At 40.3% G+C, this 18,102-nt stretch overlaps 1 protein-coding gene across 1 annotated transcript in view; it reads right to left on the minus strand.

The window, feature by feature from the left end:
* map4l (microtubule associated protein 4 like) overlaps positions 1–18,102 on the minus strand; it is a 107,719-nt gene that overhangs the window by 57,851 nt on the left and 31,766 nt on the right. Inside the window, exons 3-6 of the mRNA XM_035670612.1 lie at positions 9,850–9,936; positions 8,892–8,969; positions 7,343–7,582; positions 23–1,303 (exon numbers count right to left, since the gene is read on the minus strand). Coding sequence (XP_035526505.1) covers positions 23–1,303; positions 7,343–7,582; positions 8,892–8,969; positions 9,850–9,936 — 1,686 coding nt within the window. The remainder of the gene's footprint in view (positions 1–22; positions 1,304–7,342; positions 7,583–8,891; positions 8,970–9,849; positions 9,937–18,102) is intronic.

Raw genomic sequence — 18,102 nt, forward strand, 5'->3', positions numbered from 1 at the left:
GGGGTGTTGGAGGGAGGGGGGGTGGCCGTTGCTGGGCTAATGGGCGTGGCTATATTTTTGGGGGCAGTGTCTGGTGGTGATGTGGTAGTGGCTTCATTCTTACAGGGGGAAGGTGAGGAACTAAGGGGCGTGGCTGAGGTGGCAGTGGACGCAGGAGCAGCGGTCCCTGTGGAGGCTGCTGCTGTACTAACAACAGGAGTGGCTGCAGTCGCACTGGGTGCGGCTGTGGAGGCTATGAGTGTGGCTGAGGGGACAAAAGGCTTTGCATCAACGTTGAGGGCTGATCCAACAGCAAATGTTGGAGCGTGTGTGATTGTGGCAGGAAAGAGTGATGGGTTGGTGGACAATGCGGAAGTAGGAGGAAGTTCTGGAGTGCTCTTGAACGGGTTGGAAACAGAACTGGCTTGTGAAGCAGGGATGATGGTGTCTGTTGGAGTGGACTTTGTCAGGGGAGCGGTAGCAAGGGAGGGGGTGTTGGTGATAGGGGTGGTGGTCAGTGAGTCAGAAGTGGAGCCTGGAGGGGTCTGAAGGACTGAATCCAAGAAAGAGAAGGTCTGGGAGACTGGGCTCAGATTGTCCCCTGTCATCAATGCCAAACTACCACTAACATCCCCAGCTGCACTACTCTTGCCGGCACTGGCTGCTGAGCTATTGTTGGGTTCGAGTTTGCTGGTTAAAACTTTCTCTTCGTTCACTTTTTGACCATCTTTAGCAGGCGTAGGGAAATCGTCTACACACATCGGCTCGTAAGAGCGTGGAGATGAATCTGTTACAAGGCTAACATGGGAACGGTTGGTGAAACTTGTGGGTATTTGTGCTGGGGCAGAGGGCAAAACAGGACTGGGGCTGGAGTTTGCAGCTTTGGAGTCAGAAGGACTAGAGCTGGCAGTTATAGCACCGGCAGGTGTGACTGTAGCTGGCATGGCAGAGATGGGCTGTTGGGGTACTCCCCACTCCTCTGGAAGTCTTGCCCGACTCTTAGTCTTCTTGCCTTTCACCCTACCCCCTCCTCCACTCTCTCTGATCTCCCATGAATCCCAGTTCTCCTCCTCGTCCTCATCGTCCTCCACCTCCCTTTGGCTTTTATCCTGCATCCCATGCTCGTCTGATTTGCCGATGTTATTCTTCTGGCTATCCAAGAAGTCGTAGACCCCGTCATGGCCCTTCCTCTTCTTCTTCTTACGTCTCTGCTGTTGCTTGCCAGCCTCGCCCCCCAGCCCCACTCTCTCAGGGCTGAGGGGTTCGGAGTTGGAGGAAGTGGGACTGCTGTCGTCCATTGAGCCGCTGGGTGAGAGGACGGGAGCTGCCGAGGGGGGAGGGTTTTATAAGAGGAGGAACCAATCACATACTGTGTCAGAGAATCACCTGCCAAAAAGCCATCAGATTGTGGTTACCATAGGTGGTTTTCACTGGTTCATGTTTAAATTGCTTGCTGTTTCATGGCAGCAAATGAGTGTAAGGACTGCATAAGGTCCGATTATTGCTTTGTGATGCACAGTTTTTGAAGGGATGGGTTACTAGAGAATTAGCTGTTCCTTCTTAGAGTCAGACAAACTCATGGGCACCATTTTTTAATGCTTTTGCATGTAGTCTGAATGTATGATGAATAGGCTGAGGTTGGGACAACAGTTGGGGTTAGGGTTCTAAGTCGCTTCTAGTGAATGTATCAGTATTTTTACAGAGTAAGTGTGTGCTTACTGAGATGTTTAATCTAGTCCCTTGCATATATAAATATATGGTAGTTGCAAGGTTAATATTTCCTTATTTTTAAAGGGGAACTCTACAGATTTGACACATCAGTGTCTGTTTACAGATATTGGGCAGAACTACTGTGTATATGTAAAAAAAAGTTGTATAAAGCTGTTTGTGGTTCCATAGGGAGTTGCGCGGAGTTTGGTAAACTTTCTCAAGTGATGTCATTTGAGGCAAAGTTTGAAAAAGAAAAAATTTTGGAGTTTGAAAGAAGTGAGTTTACCCACTCCTCATCTCTGCTAAAGGCTAGCGGCTAGAAGCTACATTAGCCACTAGTAGCATTATACTAAAGTAGATGGTAGGTGTTGACAAGGAAGAAGAATTCATCCATTGTTAGTCTGACAATGATACGGCAGCACAATGTTAAAATGTTCCCCTCTTTTAGGGGGAGTAACTTTGATCTCATAGACGACCATTATTTGAGCAAAGGTACAGTAGGCTAAACCGCTACTCCTCACGGTACTTTTGTTTGGCTTTCAAATAAAAGGCTTCTACGAGTTTGTCTGACTCTTGAATCAAAACATTTTCCCAGTTAGCCAGTCATGAGTACAATAATAGGAAGGCAAGCTGTATGCTTAAAATATACACCATGCGTGCCCATTATCTGACTACCTAGATTCCTGATAATACTACAGTTCATTGCTAATCTAAAGTCACTAGTGTGACGGCAGTGATCCAGGGAGATATATTTTAAAATCCTTCATAATTCTTCTTGTATTGCCTCAAATACTGACAAAGAACAAGACTAAAAACAAGGTTGTGGTGTTCATGTATTGTTAAATTAGTTGCATATCAGAATGGAGAAATATCATCTCTGCTAGTGTCATTGTTTGACACTTTCAGAGTCTTTCTGAGAAACTTGACAACTGTCATCGTAGTGCCCCTACTGAGACCTGATGAGGGCTGGGTAGGGGTAGCAACCATAAGCTAGTACTATATCATAGTAGATACTATGATAGAAGTACTGCATTTGGCAATATTTGCATTTTATGCATAACATATGATACTGAACATGTGTTATGGATGACACATTTACCAATAAGCACTCTTACCCTGGCCTTTGCATTGTTGCATGCTGCTTGTGCAGACAATATGCAAGAAAGGCCATAACGTTTTCTTCCCAGGGTGTTTCCAGCCCTAGTAACCATAGTCTGACTGCTTTTAGGCTCCTTTGGCACAACCTTTTTGAAATTTCATAAAATACGATGTATGTGATGGTGCCTGCTTTTATAAATACAATTCAACCTGTACTTTACTCACCTGTTACAGAGTTTCTATGGTGCTGCTACATTAGATTGAATGTAAATAATCAATTTATATTAAGACAGATATTTATAGGTGCTGTTTTACAGCAAGATAATGGTTCAGCACAGGGCATCGGGTGATAAGAATTTGCTCTGATTTATCTGCTTGGTTGTGTCACAGTTGCAACATGGCTGTCTCCCATATCTGCCAGGGTGAAACTGGTTTGAATTAAATTTACATTTCATATAAACCAGTGTTTTTACTAAAAATGTGACAAATTATGGCAATTTTGTAGGGCCAAAGCACAATAACTACATTTTATATATTTAAAAGAGGCCTACCACTGTTTTAAGATCATGGCTTTTGATCATTACTGTTTAATTCCAATAATCAATCACAATGAATACAGTAAAATGGGAGGATATAAAGATAAAGATCATCAAGGTCATATTCTCAATTCTGAATGTTCTGTGTCGTGTGCATCGTGTGGAATGGACAGATGGATAGCACCTTTTAGTCAAATTAATGCATTGTTGGATTCTCTCTTTCTGAAAAAATAAATCTGATTTACCTCTTTTAAACAAGATCATCATCATCATCATTACCATCATCATCATCATCATTATCCAGGGGGCAAAGCTGGTCTTGTGTGGGGAGCAGGCACACACATAGAACAAAACAAGCACACTGGGAGCAACAGAGATCTGCAGCAATTTCAGGTAAATGAATCAAGCACATTTCACATAGCATGCATGATTAAAACTAAATGCATGCAAGCCTGAAGAATCATGGTAATAAATGGATCGTCACACATGCAGAAAAATAAAATGATCCACAATGACACATAAAACAATATAGATATGGAATGTGTTGTAGAATCACAAAACTATGACAAACTGCACATGCAAGCTTTAACGAACAACAAAAGGAATTCAGCTTGCACTGAAATGATCCCTTCATTTGTCTGTTCCCACTATCTTCTCTTGTTTGAGGGCGAAGTCATCACAGTTAGCCATGGCTTTTTCCTCTGAAGTCATATTTTTCAATTATTTCTGCCAAGCACTTTATCAGCTCAGAGAAAATGAGAGACAGGAAGATGAACAGACAGATAGAAACAGACAGATAGAGGGATAGACCATATAAATCAAACTCTGACCTACACACCCCTCTCAGTCTGCTTATCATGTTCTCTTCCTGTCTAAATTATTATTCCTCCATCTCAATTTTCATCCTCCCATCTCCTCTTTTCCTCTCACTCTCTTACGTCACTGAATATTAATGTGAATCCAGAAAAAGGTGCATTCCCCTCTAAATCTGGCACCTTTGCCTGGACTTTTAAAATTGATTGCAGTTGCTATTTTCTCCCTTTGGCCTCCGATGCTTCCCCGGCTATAAACAGCTCTAAAAAGAGACGAGGCCGTGGCATTATGATCTATATTTAATGTGATAAGGTATTTAATGGGAGTACATCTTAATCTGGAGCCAGGCAAACTGCCAAGAGAAACATTAATGTTGGAGTACTGGCTGCCTCAAACACACTGCCTATGCAAATTCTTCATGCAGGGTTTCATCTCCCTGACTCCCACTGGCACATGTACAGACAGAAGAACAGGTGTGTAGATGACTTTAATGTTAATAGTTCGAGAACAGGTAACACAGACAGAGCTATAGCTGCTTGGTAAATGTATCATTAGTGTCCTGCAAAAGTCTGGTAGTTCCACAAAATCCTATTTTTCGTATAATAAGGGTGGTTCAACTGGTAGCCCGCAGGCCACATCTGACACGCCAAAGCTTCCCATCCAGCCTGCAGAATGGCCACTGATTAAAGCATTTGAATATTTGTATATTTAGAATATTATAAACTGGGCTTCTGTGGCGAAATACCCGGCGAAAGGTAGTATTAAGTTACTGCTAACGCAACTGGACATCTCCTTCTGCTGCAGCTATACATTAAAAGCATTCAACTGGCAAAACACTAGTCAACTTTTATTATGAAGTAGTAGTCACAGGAAATGCGGTCATTTTCAAAAGTTTTTGACAGCGGATGAGTTTGAAATATGTCAGGGAGTAATGGAACAAGAAGGAGCATCTACAGTGAGCTGTACCAACGTCTCAGCCAGTTTAGTTCACTGTAGCTGTTCACAGACTCACACCGTGTGCAGAGTAAAATCAGATCACAGACACTCACAAAATGATGGAAAAAGGCCAAACTGGACTAGAGATAGACCCCCTCTTTGAAACCAGTAACTTTGCTTCATTAGATACCCAGTGACATGAGCCAGGAAGAAGCAGAAATACGTAACTTGCTATGACTGATGATGTTTCTTTCTGCCTGCCAACAGGAATGAACTACTCATACTCAGCTACCCTAAGAAAAGCTTGAGAAATTAGAAAACCATTAAAACAGCTATGTTTTACTGAAGAAAAACCTTGCAATCGTGGTGTAGATGTCTTTACTAACATGATGTGCAAAAGCAACTGTGACAAAGGGGATTTTAATGTCAGTGGCATCACATTGCTTTTGGATGGGTGTAATAGGCCTTTTTTCATTAAAGTCTGGTATCGTGTATGCTATCAGGCCTTAGTGAGACACTTTAACTCTGCTGAGATAACCAGGAGATTTCCATCCTGAGATAATGAACATTTTCCATGCATTCATTTAGTGATTTGTGCAGTTTAAGGCACAAAAACAACTTTTCATTTTGTTCTCCACAGAAGCTCTCTCTCATTTCGGCTTGTTTTCTGCCACTCACTGATGAGACGGCTCAGAAACCCGTCGATACATTAAAGACTGCACAGCTCGCAGTGGTAACAGACTACAGGCTCCATATTTCACAAAATATTGAACAAAGAACAAAGATCAAAGATTGGGTTTGCTTTGTCAAAGCAATTGTTGTCATCTGAATGATGTAACAGGATTGGCACAATTACAGAATGTCTGCAGGTATTCTGTGTGACGGAGCGGTTAGCTTAACACAGAATTTTAAAATAGCAGCATGTGGTTACATCACTATAGTCTCTTCCCTAAAAATTTAATGTGTAGTAGGAAGTTATTTTTATGGTCAAACAAATACAGTTTACATCCTATGGGCCGGGTGAAATGTGTGGCAGCCATTACAGCAGCCATTAATGGTGCTACGGTTGGGTGACAACATCATTTGGGGTAACAGACAATCTTTCCTTAACTCACCCCTGGTTTCTAGACGGAGTCTGGTAAACTTTCTGCAGTGCATTGTCATCTGTGTTACTGATGCATCATGACTGGACTAGAATAACAACTGTTGCATAACAACCAGCCTGTACCGTTAGTGGGCTTTAAGCTAGCGGGGCTATCTTTAGTTCTTGAGCAAAACAGAAGGGATACAAGAGATACAAATAAATGTTTAATAAGATGCTCAGATGCTGAGTCATTTTAAAAGTTCAGTTGAGGACTTTGGGGTCTGACTGAAGGTAAAATTATGTTCACATGATGAAATAACTTTTTGCAGCACTGCATGCATTTCTCTATTACAGAATCTGAAATGTAGCTTTTGGGCACAATTACAAAGGAAGGCTGCAGAAGGGATGGTGTGCTGCTCTATCTTTGATGCCAAATCCTCCCGTGGGCTTGTGTTTTTGTTGCTCAGCAACTACAAATTCAGCTAATGCTCAAATGTAATTCACTCGAGCAGTTATTGATTATCATGAACATTAACAATTCACAATAAAAGACAAATACTGATTTCATGGGGAGCAGTAAGATGCATATAAGCAGCTTTTTTGTTTTTACATCAGACTGCAGTAAAGATATACAATTATGAGTTGTCCTGTGTTGAGTATTTAAAAGGGTCACTGCATACATCCCATCTGTCTGTTTGTCAGTAGATAAAGAGAGCTGGAACTGTTCCACCTACAGTGAAAACAACTAGAAAAGGCTGCCCTCTGCTGCTGAAAGCAGGTCCTGTGAGATCAGGATGTTATGCTTCTTCTGTCACCACCCGCCCCTGCTGCCCTGCTACTGAAACCCATGCCAACTTCCTAGTAGGCTAGTACAGTAGAACCAAGATAGGCATAACATAAGTTTTATTAGGTTTTATTAAATTCAATTGAAGATATGACCAGGATTTAAATTTTTCAATTTCAGCAAGGGCTCAACAAATCCAACCAACCCTCTTTAAAACATGCATGCTGCTCAGTATTTTCCCAGTGTCACGTAAACTTATTAAACTGAGATTTTGTCTAAAAAAGGTTGTGAATCCCAAAACCTACCCAGTAACTTCCTCCTCTCTCCTCATTCTCCTGCCTCCGCCTGCCCCTGCTGCCCCCAGCACACAGTAACACATGCAACCAACCCTTTTTCTAATACCTGTGGAATGATCCGTAGAGTGGATTCCCGGGCCACCAGAAGAAAACAGATCGCTGGTTTTAAACGGACTGTTTCCACCGCTGTTACTGCTGGTTTTGTTTTCCACACCAAACAAGCCAGAACTCTTCTGGGTGTCCATAGCTGACCCCATTCCAGTCTGGCCGAGAGCCGAGCTCATACTGGTCTGGAAGGGTGGCAGGGTGGACCCCATGGTCCCTCCCATCCCAGACTGAGAGAAGCCTAATGGAGACAGAATATAGAGATACATCACAAACAGTCAACTGGCATGATAAAAATTGTACATACTGCTTCTATACACACTATATACATAACGCTGTGTTTTATTTTGAAAAAATGGATATACTGTACAGTAAGGAATAATAGTGCCGAGACCAGGTCCATAACCAGAATTTATAAAAATAAAGTAAATAAAATAATGTACTATAGTTGATATAGTATATACTATAATAGTTACAGCAATAACAATAACTGTTATTGATAAATTTAAGCATTTAACAGCTAAATAGAATTTGAGGATTTGAAGAAAAGGGCGATTGCAACAATTTTAGTCATGATAGCTTAATTATTATTTTCAGTATTTAGAAAAGAAAGAAATGTGCTGGGAACCAGTCCAAATACCACTTTAAAAGCACATTAATATGCCTGTTAGCTCTGGCTAACTAACATGACACACAAAATTCCAGAGCAGTAGCAATGATAATGATAACCGAGAATACACACAGAGTTAGCTGTATGGGTAGTGAGAGTGTCCCAAAACATCACCCAGCAGCATGATCAAAATACTTGAGGCAGCATGAATGTATGAAAATCTACATTCATCATATACACCAGATGTTACTTCAGTGCAAAAACTCAAAACGCAGGGCTGGCTAATAGTTTAATATTATTGAATATCATTTGGTGTTATAATTTACAAAACATGTTCTCCAGATGAATAATTAATGAATTTCAATGAATAAGAAAACTAATTGTTAAAGTTTTACTTGCATTGAATGTTTATTTTGCATACATCTGCCATATTGTGATATTTATTGGCATCGGAGAAACATTGTTTATTCCAGCCCTGCAAGCAGACAACAAAGAAAACAAAAGGAGTGTGTGGTATGAAAAGGTATTTAGACATCTGAGATATTAATAAAGGTCTGGTAAAGACAGAGAAAGAAGCTAAAGCAATGATCAACATAAATACACTGTGTACGAGTTTGAGACTAGTGGTCCGTAAACATCGAACAGTGCTGAACAACTACAAAGCAGCAGCTTGCATCAAGGTTTACCTCCCAGGTTGATTTTTGCTCAAAATACTTTACTTTTACTTCTGTGTCACTACATAATGAACTGTTTTATGAGCACATGAACATGACAACAAAACATCTACAGCTAAAACAAGAGGTTTGAGCCGAATTTGAAGCACCAATTTCAGCCAAATGACTCAATTCATACAAACAGAGAGGAGGGATAATATAACCTCCCTCTGAGTGTGTGGTCAGAGGTAAAAAAGGGACACAGGAGGTGAAAAAGTAAAGTGGACCTAGAAATGAGTCAGGCATGCTGCTGTCCTTTGTCTTGTTCAGGCTCCACTGATCTGTCCTCCCCCCCATCATAGGACCTGAGAGAGACACAGAGAGACAGAGAGACAGACAAAAAGAAACAGAGAAAGGACGGTGGGGGCAGAGAGCCAGATACAGAGTTAAAATGAGTGGGAGGAGTGGCGGGAGTAGTGGCAGAAAGAGGTGGATGATCAGGAGAGATGAGGGGCAGATGAGGATCGAAATGGGCAAAGCAACTGCAGACGTGATGGCTGAATCCCATTTAGCTGCTTCAGTTTGGTAATGTCTTTGTGCATGCTGGCTCATTGTCACACTTCATCAATGTTATTGGTAACACCTGTGCTTTTCCTGCTATGACAAGTAAAAAGAAAACAAGGCCTATGAGCATGTTGGCAGAGCAACAAAGAGAAAATGTAATAAAGACTGGTGGAAACGTATTATGATGAATTTATAAATAAATGTGACATACATTTGTGGATTATGTAAGAAAACGCTGCTTGCTTTGGTATTCACAGTGACCACCTGAATAATGTGACGTCATGCAGGAAGCGATGTACTAACAACGTTCCTCTTATTCTTCATATCCACAATTTGTTCTTATTTTGTTAGTACCCATTGATTTCTGGGAGTCTTCTCTTAGGTAAGAAAGGAAATTAGAGCAGATTGGCATGATTAAGAAGGTTAGGTGTATCTGCAGTTCACTTCTTTCATATTTTCAGAAAAGAAAACCAAGAGAAACTATAAGAGAAATTTAAGAGAATGCTGCTAGATGAGGCCCAACATCCTTACATTGTGCCCCAAAGTGTTATGACTGGTAAGTGTTATTTTGGGACTGACCTAGAGGGGGCACTAGAGCTCCCTTGGGACTCTGTGCAAACATCTTCTATACTAAAGTGTGGAAACCATGTGATAAACAATGAACACTCCCTCCACCCTCACCAGACAGGTAGTCAGAGCTGAAGGCAGGCTGTCCTTGTGGGTCTTGGCGTCCCCCTGATGACATCATTGATGACATCATCCCTGGACCTAAAGGAGAAAAAAAGAGCGTTATTGCCTTCATGGCCAAAAAACAAACATGGACTAGCTCATTATTCTGGAATAACAAGCACCACAGGTATACATTCTCCAGCATGGAACATTAATAGATGACTGATAATATATAGATAATATATTTTTATTTATTTGCCATATACTGTGGCCCACTGTACGTTGTGGGTGTACGTTGTGCTGCAAGCCTTTCATCCCCAACATACATTTCCAGGTATGACACCTCTGGAATAAATTAAAGATTGAAACCCAGACCTAGGATGAATGATCTACACACAGGGTCCTGCAGGCTCCACATAGTGAGCCAGACTGCAAGCTGCACCTGCATCTGCATCTGTCTGTCTGTCACTCTGTCAGCTGTTCAACCATCAAACAGGTCCCGCTTCCCGAATACGGCCTCTCCAGCCTGTGAGTGTGTGTGTTGTGTACAAATTTTGACAGTAAGGCAAGTAGACACAACATGTCGCTGAAGGGACCATCACCATGGTTACGCAAGGAGAGGACGACAGCATTTGGGGTTCCCAAGGCAACGCCTGCTTTCGGCGGACATGTCTTAAAGGATCGATGCACGTGCGCCACCTGCTGAGGCACACATACCAACACATTACACACTCACACACTATTGATATATACTATAAATAAAATGCATGTTTAATAATACTATTAGCGGCAGGGGAAGCAGTGGAGTTCCTTAGCTGCTTAAGTGCTGCGGTATAATAAAAAACATCAAGGGAACAATAAAGGGAACATTTCTACTGCTGGCTCCATTAAGTCCCAGTGAGTAGCATATAATACATACATATCATACATTTTTATTATAACAATACAAGTATGTTATCAACTAAATTATATAAATATATAGACCATTGAACTAACAAATGGTGGTTGTATTATGTGGAGCTCCGTACCACCAGTGGTGGAAGAAGCAGTTATATCGAAGCACATACCTCAGCTCTTTAGAGACCTGGGACCATCTTTCATACGTTTAATCCTTTTTTTCTTCAATAAAACCCTCAAGTCCCCTCTCCCATGGCTAGGTTTTAACAATTTTCTAATGTCAAAGTATCCGAATTGTATAAAAGGCATTTTCTTTTAAAGTTTTTTATAGAAGACATTTTATGTGATTTTGGTGACAGTAACTCTGAAAATCTTTACCACTTGACCACAATGCTCTGATTTGTCATTACTACGCTGACTAATTTGTGTATAGTAAATGCCCTTTTTAATTTTACAGTAAAACTTCATGCTCTGATGACTGACATTTGGCTGAAAGTCTGTAAAAGGAAGATTATGTGGTTTAACAGAATTTGGTAAAAGTTGTGCTTTAGTTGTGTTTGGTGGTGTTTTCTATAACAATGCATTATTAACTCAGATTTCGAATGTAAATATTGATCTTCAAAGTAATTGATAATTAATAATCTGTCAGATAAATGTTGTGGAGAAATAAGTAGCCTACAATATTTAGAGCAGTATAAAGCATCTAAAATGGAAATAGTACAATATTTGGGTAAAGGAACCTAGTTAGCATTAGCATTAACCTTCCCTTTCCACCAGCTCTAAATATTTATTGATACTTATCAGATATTGGAACTACTATCTCGATCTGTATAACTCTTTTTATAACACAACACTGGGGTCAAGTACAATGTGACCATGAGTTAGCCTGCTGCCCCATGTATAAAGAGTGTATCTGTCCATGGTCCTGAAATACCAGGGGGAGAGGTAGACAGTGTAGATGTATTACTAACTCATAATGAGACACACACAACATGACTGTTTATTGTATAGCTGAAAGGTGCCACTGTTATAAAGAGGTGCAGTAATTTACACTCTAGCTGAAAACCTCTTTTCTTTCAAATGCATTCAGGGGAAATCAGGGCGCATATATTTGGTGCAGGGCCAATATGAGTGTAATGGTGGATATCATGAATAATTAACAAGCGTGGCACACTGGATCGAGTGCAAGTGTGTTTGTGAGAGCAACTGCCTTTTTTATGGCTGCCTCCATTTTGGGGTGTATAAAGGTAAGACACATTACATTCAGCTGAAACCACACAAACAAACACACATTTATAGACAAACAGCAGACACAGTAACTGCAGAGTCATTCTGACAGCACGCCACAGGATCCCTTTCTTTCTCTGTCGGGTTTTGTCGATTACTCTTCAGCTGCCAGTCGCTCCCTCTGTGTCTGACTGTTTTCCCTCGTCATCGTCACACGCGCTTCTCTCACACACGCATCTCTTTGTATTCCTTGTTTTGCTTTCTCTGCTTTTGCATGCACAATGTTCCAGTATCTACGAAAGCTTGAAAGAGCATTTCAGTCAGACCCTATTTTTTTTTAAATAAAAGGTGACATTACTCCTGTAACATACCACATTAAGTTTGATTAATCAGCATTACAATACACAAGTGCATGGATATCAGAACGCTTTACTGCCCTCTACATTGCATTTCACATAAACCACCTGGTCAACAATTCCTTCCATAATGTTTAACATTTTCATTAAAGACAAGACAGCAAATGATGCTACAGAGGGGGAAGTGGAACATATGGTAGCACTGTCCAAGCACAGGTTAAATGTAGAGCTGAACAATTAATTGGGTTTAGATATAAATCACAATTTTAAATCCCAAGAGTTGTGATTCAGCATTTATTATTATTATTATTCATTATTAATGTCTTAAAATGTAAAAGTGACCTTTTTTATTTTTAGTGCAACTGTAGCTTATGTTGTTAGCTGTAGCTAATTAAAGCTCACTGTGGTCACAAGAAAATAATGAATTGTAGCATGGCATGGGGGAACTTGAGGTTAATATGTCCTCTGCATGACGGTGGCTGTATCTATACTGAGCGGGTCACACGCTTTTGTTTAGTAAAAAACATCCATCTGTATAATTCGGAAGTGAGTAGCTAACGTTAGCTAAAGCAGCTAAAGTGTAGAGCTGCCAACTATTTTTGAAAACTATTGACCAGCAATACCACTTACAGACACTAATGTAATATCAAACACAAGCAAATGTTGTATTTTTTAGCTAGCTAAAACTTGCTAAATTTACCTGTAAGTTGTCTTTTCTCTAAATGAGTGCTTAGCTTGTTGTTGTAATGTAGCGCATCATTCCCCCTGTTTTCCATTTCTTTTTTTTTTAAGTGTTGAATACTTCGCAGACACCCAATAAGGCCTTCAATTAAATTTATAGAAATGAATTGCAATTTAGGCCACAATTTCAATATTGGTCAATGAATGAAAGCCAGACTGGTTGCATGGTCCTTTAAATGCAAAAAAGTGTTTCCCTTTCTTTTTGTTCTTGCACTCTTTCTCTCTGTCAGACAGCCCCATGAACCCACACATGCGCATACACACACACCTACAGTATGTGCGTGCAGGAACAGCCAGAACCCAGACAGTCCTCTGAGGACAGCAGCCAGTATCAAGCCTCAAGGTCAAACACCTTCTTTTTTTCAAACCTGATTTTTATGGCATTTCTACATCACTGGACTGGAAGCTCTTTGAAATACACTGCCAGGAGAAAAAAAGTCAAAATAGTGGGGAACCACCACAAAAATAGCTTTCATTGCGTAGTTTGAAGAAATGCAGTTTGATAGGCTCATCACTGTGCCGGAAACAGACTGGCTGTACTTTCATGTCATTGCTCGGTACTTATTCCACTGCAGAGTTCAGTAAGATACAAAGTTGACCTTCTCCTTTAGCTCATGTTTTTGAAGGACAGAAACTTTATAAAGAACTAAGTATGGTGGATGTTAAGACAGAAGTGCATCTGAAAACAGAAACAAGGCATGTCAGTCATAGTTCCACTAACTGTACTGTTGAAGTTCATATGCTTATATTTTAGAATGGATGCTATTTTGTACATAGCCGAGAACCATATTTGACAATAAAGCATGTGCTCTGAGAGAAATGTCTTTCCTGAAGAGCAGTGTAATTGTCTCTAGATTGGTGTCATTATTTTGTTATGTTTAAGTGCCCCTCTGGGTCATTAAATGCTTGTAAAGGTCATGATTCATTTCAGCTTTACTCCACTCTAATTGCTGAGGTCATTTGGGTCTGTAGCTTTGCCCTTAAAACACATACAGTTGTATTAGTTAGGACCTTTCTTATACAGCCACTCATAATACTTCACTGCCTGTAGCTGAAAGGATAGGGCTGGTGATTTTCTATATTTTGACGGTTTCTACAACTGTTTTAGGAAATTACTGAGCCTTTAAAAAAAATGCAACTATTTATTTGTGAGCCCTTTTTTCAGATTAACAGAGCTTGGGACTGAGTGCCACATACACGGTAGGGAAGAAAGTACTGAGAAACATTGTTGGTTTTAGTCTTGCCATAGGATTTGGAATATGGAATATTCTTGCCTTATTCTTTATACCAGTGTGTAGGATTTAGTGGCATCTAGTGAAGTAGTTGCAGATTGCAACTCCCTCGCTTCTCCTTCCCCTTCCAAACACCAAGGAGAAACTTCAGTGCAAACATCCGTATCTAGAGCCAGTGTTTGGTTTGTTTGAAAGAAGCAGGAATTTACCAGACTGGGCGGGTCTAATTCAGACTTCCTATCCAATCAGGATATGTGAACATCAATTTGATCTACTTCGTTTTTCTAATCTTTCTCTCACAAGAGCTCCAGCTTTATAGAAATACTAAATAGTCTGAGTACACGTTTATGGGTCCTGACATAGCCTCCAGATCACACATTTCTCCGCAGAGGTCAGAGTTCAGGGCCGTCTGCTGTGCAGTGCCTTTAGAGTGGTTTACGTCTTGCTGAAATGCACACTGCGATGATGGACCACTGTAGGGGTACCAAGACTGAATCCAGTTGCACTTCAGCTCACAGCAAGAATACAGCTTGGCAGGCAGCCTCTGGGAAAACCTTCTGCCTCTATATTTAGATAAACATCCCATGGGTCAGTTACAGTTGGGCAACAAGGTCAATATGAAATAGTTCTATTTACTTTAAATGTGTACTCATATCATTAGGTGCATGTTTTATCGTTCGTAATAATTTGTATTTTGGTCCTCACATCCATCATTCTTATGCCATAATTTGGCTAATAATGAGTGTATCCCGCCTTGTTGAAGGTTCCACAAGACCATAATCTGATAAAAAATGCCTAGTATGAACATATCAATACTCAAAGAAGCTGTAACAATCATGCGGAGAACAATCCATAGTCCTAGATTTTTATTGATTAACTGCTCCAGGGGGGCTGCTCATTTTGCAACAGTGGAGATTGTGGTTATAGGTCATTTTGTCTAAGTGAATGCAATTTTTCTTTTTCCCCTTTGTTTCCCCATTGTTTAGACAGTTTACCACCCACCAAAAAAAACATGACAAAGCATGGTATAATTGCATATTTCTCTCCCAGAATCCCCCGATGCTATCACCTTCTCCTTGACCTGTCCCTGCCCCCTGCCCCCAGTTTCATGCAGCTAATATTGGCATGTTGCTAATGCTAAAACCTTTCTCTCTCTCTCTTTCTGAGACAAGGACAGGGGAGGTTAGTGTCAAACTACAGCATCCCATCCTGAGTCACAGCTGTCACTGTCTCTGGAGAGAGACAAGCACTTAGAGCGAGGGGGAGAAGGGAGGGGTGAAAAGTAAGGCACGGAGGCGGTAGGCGGTGGATATCAAAGGGACGGACAACGAGGAGAAGAGGAGGGAGGCATGAAGGATAGATGGAAAGAGAAGAAGGGCAGGTAATGGAAGCACTGTGCTATGAGTAGGCATAAAGAACTGAGTAGAAGTCTTCAATTAAAGCACCTACTGTATGAGACATATTTCAAACATTCAAAATTCATTTATCGACAAGATGCAGTCAGCAGCTGTCTGCTAAACTGAAATATGAAACTGTTTCAAGAAACTACCCTGATTCCTTTTCTACTCAAACTCAATTCATTGTTTATGTTTTTGTTTTTTTCCTGAGTTTGGTTGACAATTAAAAAAATACACAATATTGTTGGCATTAAGGCTCGCTCATGCCACCATTTGAAATGGCTACATTTAGGGATGTTCAGTTAGTTGCAAACTGAAACTTAACCACTAGATGCCACTAAATCCTACACACTGGACCTTTAAAGTGCTTCATCAAAGCCAATTATTAATATTAACATTAATTTATAAACCTGGTTACAAGAAATGATGTGAGGCAAACTTGGCCAATGTGACTATACACTGTTTTACCACCTATGTCAACCACTGTATATCATGCTAATACTGCTTTGCTAGTGAAAATAAATGAGACTGGTATAAGACAGATGGGGGTAAGATGTGAGGTGGAAAAAAACAAAACAGGGAGTGGGTACAGAGGAGGATGGAAGATACATTGAGTTTATTATTGTCCTGATGATGGATGGTGGGATACACGGAAAGAGAGCGCCCTTTCTCAGAAATAAAATGAATGACGCAGAACAAACTAATGATCAGATAGAAAGAGAAACAGACATCAGAGCATGAGTAACTGAAGGGGAAATACATGGAAACAGAAACAGTGATGCTCAGGTAAATCCTCTTCTCCCCTGGGTGTAGATGGTGCTGTAGTCCTGACAACCATTACAGCATTACAACACACTCCAGATGCTCTGTAATAATGGTGCCATCCCATGGCCACTGAACACACGATGCAAATCCTGTGACTGTGACTGACAGACTGTGGAAATGGTGGGACCTCTGGGGGTACTGCTTCTCCTCTAAGTCATCAAACACAGACTCTTTCATGATCATGTTCACTACAATCTTGTGTTTTCACCAAACCACATGGCCTATAGTGCATATAGTATACTGACCATGGTTCCAAGGTACCAAGAGGGCTGGCAGGAGCATTCAACTCAATTAAAATGAGTTTTTATACAGTGTTGTGAATGTCTTATTATTGTTGGTTATGCTTGTGTTCTGTGCCCTGCTGGTTGGAGATCTCTCTTTAATATCAATAAGGAATTGATAGCAACTCATGCCAAAAAAACTCAACTATCCATTTAAGGTGACCCCGTGTTTCCTGGATTTTATTTTCCAGGAAGACTGTACTGTACTGGTTTTGGCACTTTGTTTTTAACTCATAGACATTAAAGGGTAACTACACCGTCAAATTCTACTAAAACTCTCTCTCCTAGCATTATTAAAAACAGTCTTGCCTATTTCGTCACAGAGAATTTGGCAGAATCAAACTTTACAATCCAAGAGATACAAAATCATTTTGAGCAGACAAAGCTTTTGTTTTATGCATGTGTTTTGTTGGAAAAATCACTTGTATTAACATTATACCAACAAGAATCTAGGGCTATGCGATATGACCAAAGTAATTTCATATCTAGATAAGGATAGATATCGTTAATTCAATGAATAGTTTATAAAATGACCACAAGGATAGGTCAATTTGTCATTACATTTTGAAGGTATAGGTCCTCCTGTTTGGAGTTATCCTATTATGTGTCACTCTCCTCTGTGTGTGTTGCCTAGGTAAATTCTTGCCCGCATCTGTGTTGGCCAGAAGAACGTGACGCTCCGTCCTTACTGATTTGCGACACAACAAAATAAATGATAGACTTAGACTTTTTCTATTACTACACAATGAAGTCATATTACACTGCCTTTAACAAAAAATCTATGTAATAATGTGAACGAGAGCCCGACTAATATATTGTTGTCATTGCAAAGTTTATCTAGCAAAGTGCGCTTTGATTTACAATACAAGCAGTAAGAGAGAAAAAACAGCTCTCAGGAATGTCAACTGGAATACATTGACAATGTATATGTTAAATTATTCAGCATTTAAAAAAATATCTAACTTAAATGTTCTTTAATCAAGCAATCTTCTGAGTATCTTTGCAGAGCCATATCGGTGCACAATCCACATAGAAAAGGTCCATTCTAGCTCATATCAGCCGTAAAAACAGTATCATTATCGGTCTCAAAAATCCTATATCTGTCAGGCTCTCAAACTATTTTTGGGTGTAGTACCTCTTTAACAATACATCTTCCTGAAACTAGTGGAATTAAAGCACACTTCCAGTTTTGTGTAACCTATTTTTGTAGTGGTTTCATTCCTTTCTGTAATAATGAAATTGTACTCAAGTTCAATGCTGAGATCTGAGAATATGGCAACATCACTAAAAAGAAGTCTGACAGGGCAAG

This window comes from Morone saxatilis, unplaced genomic scaffold, assembly GCF_004916995.1.
Source record: "Morone saxatilis isolate NCDOM2014 unplaced genomic scaffold, NCSU_SB_2.0 Contig23, whole genome shotgun sequence".
NCBI lineage: Eukaryota > Metazoa > Chordata > Actinopteri > Moronidae > Morone > Morone saxatilis.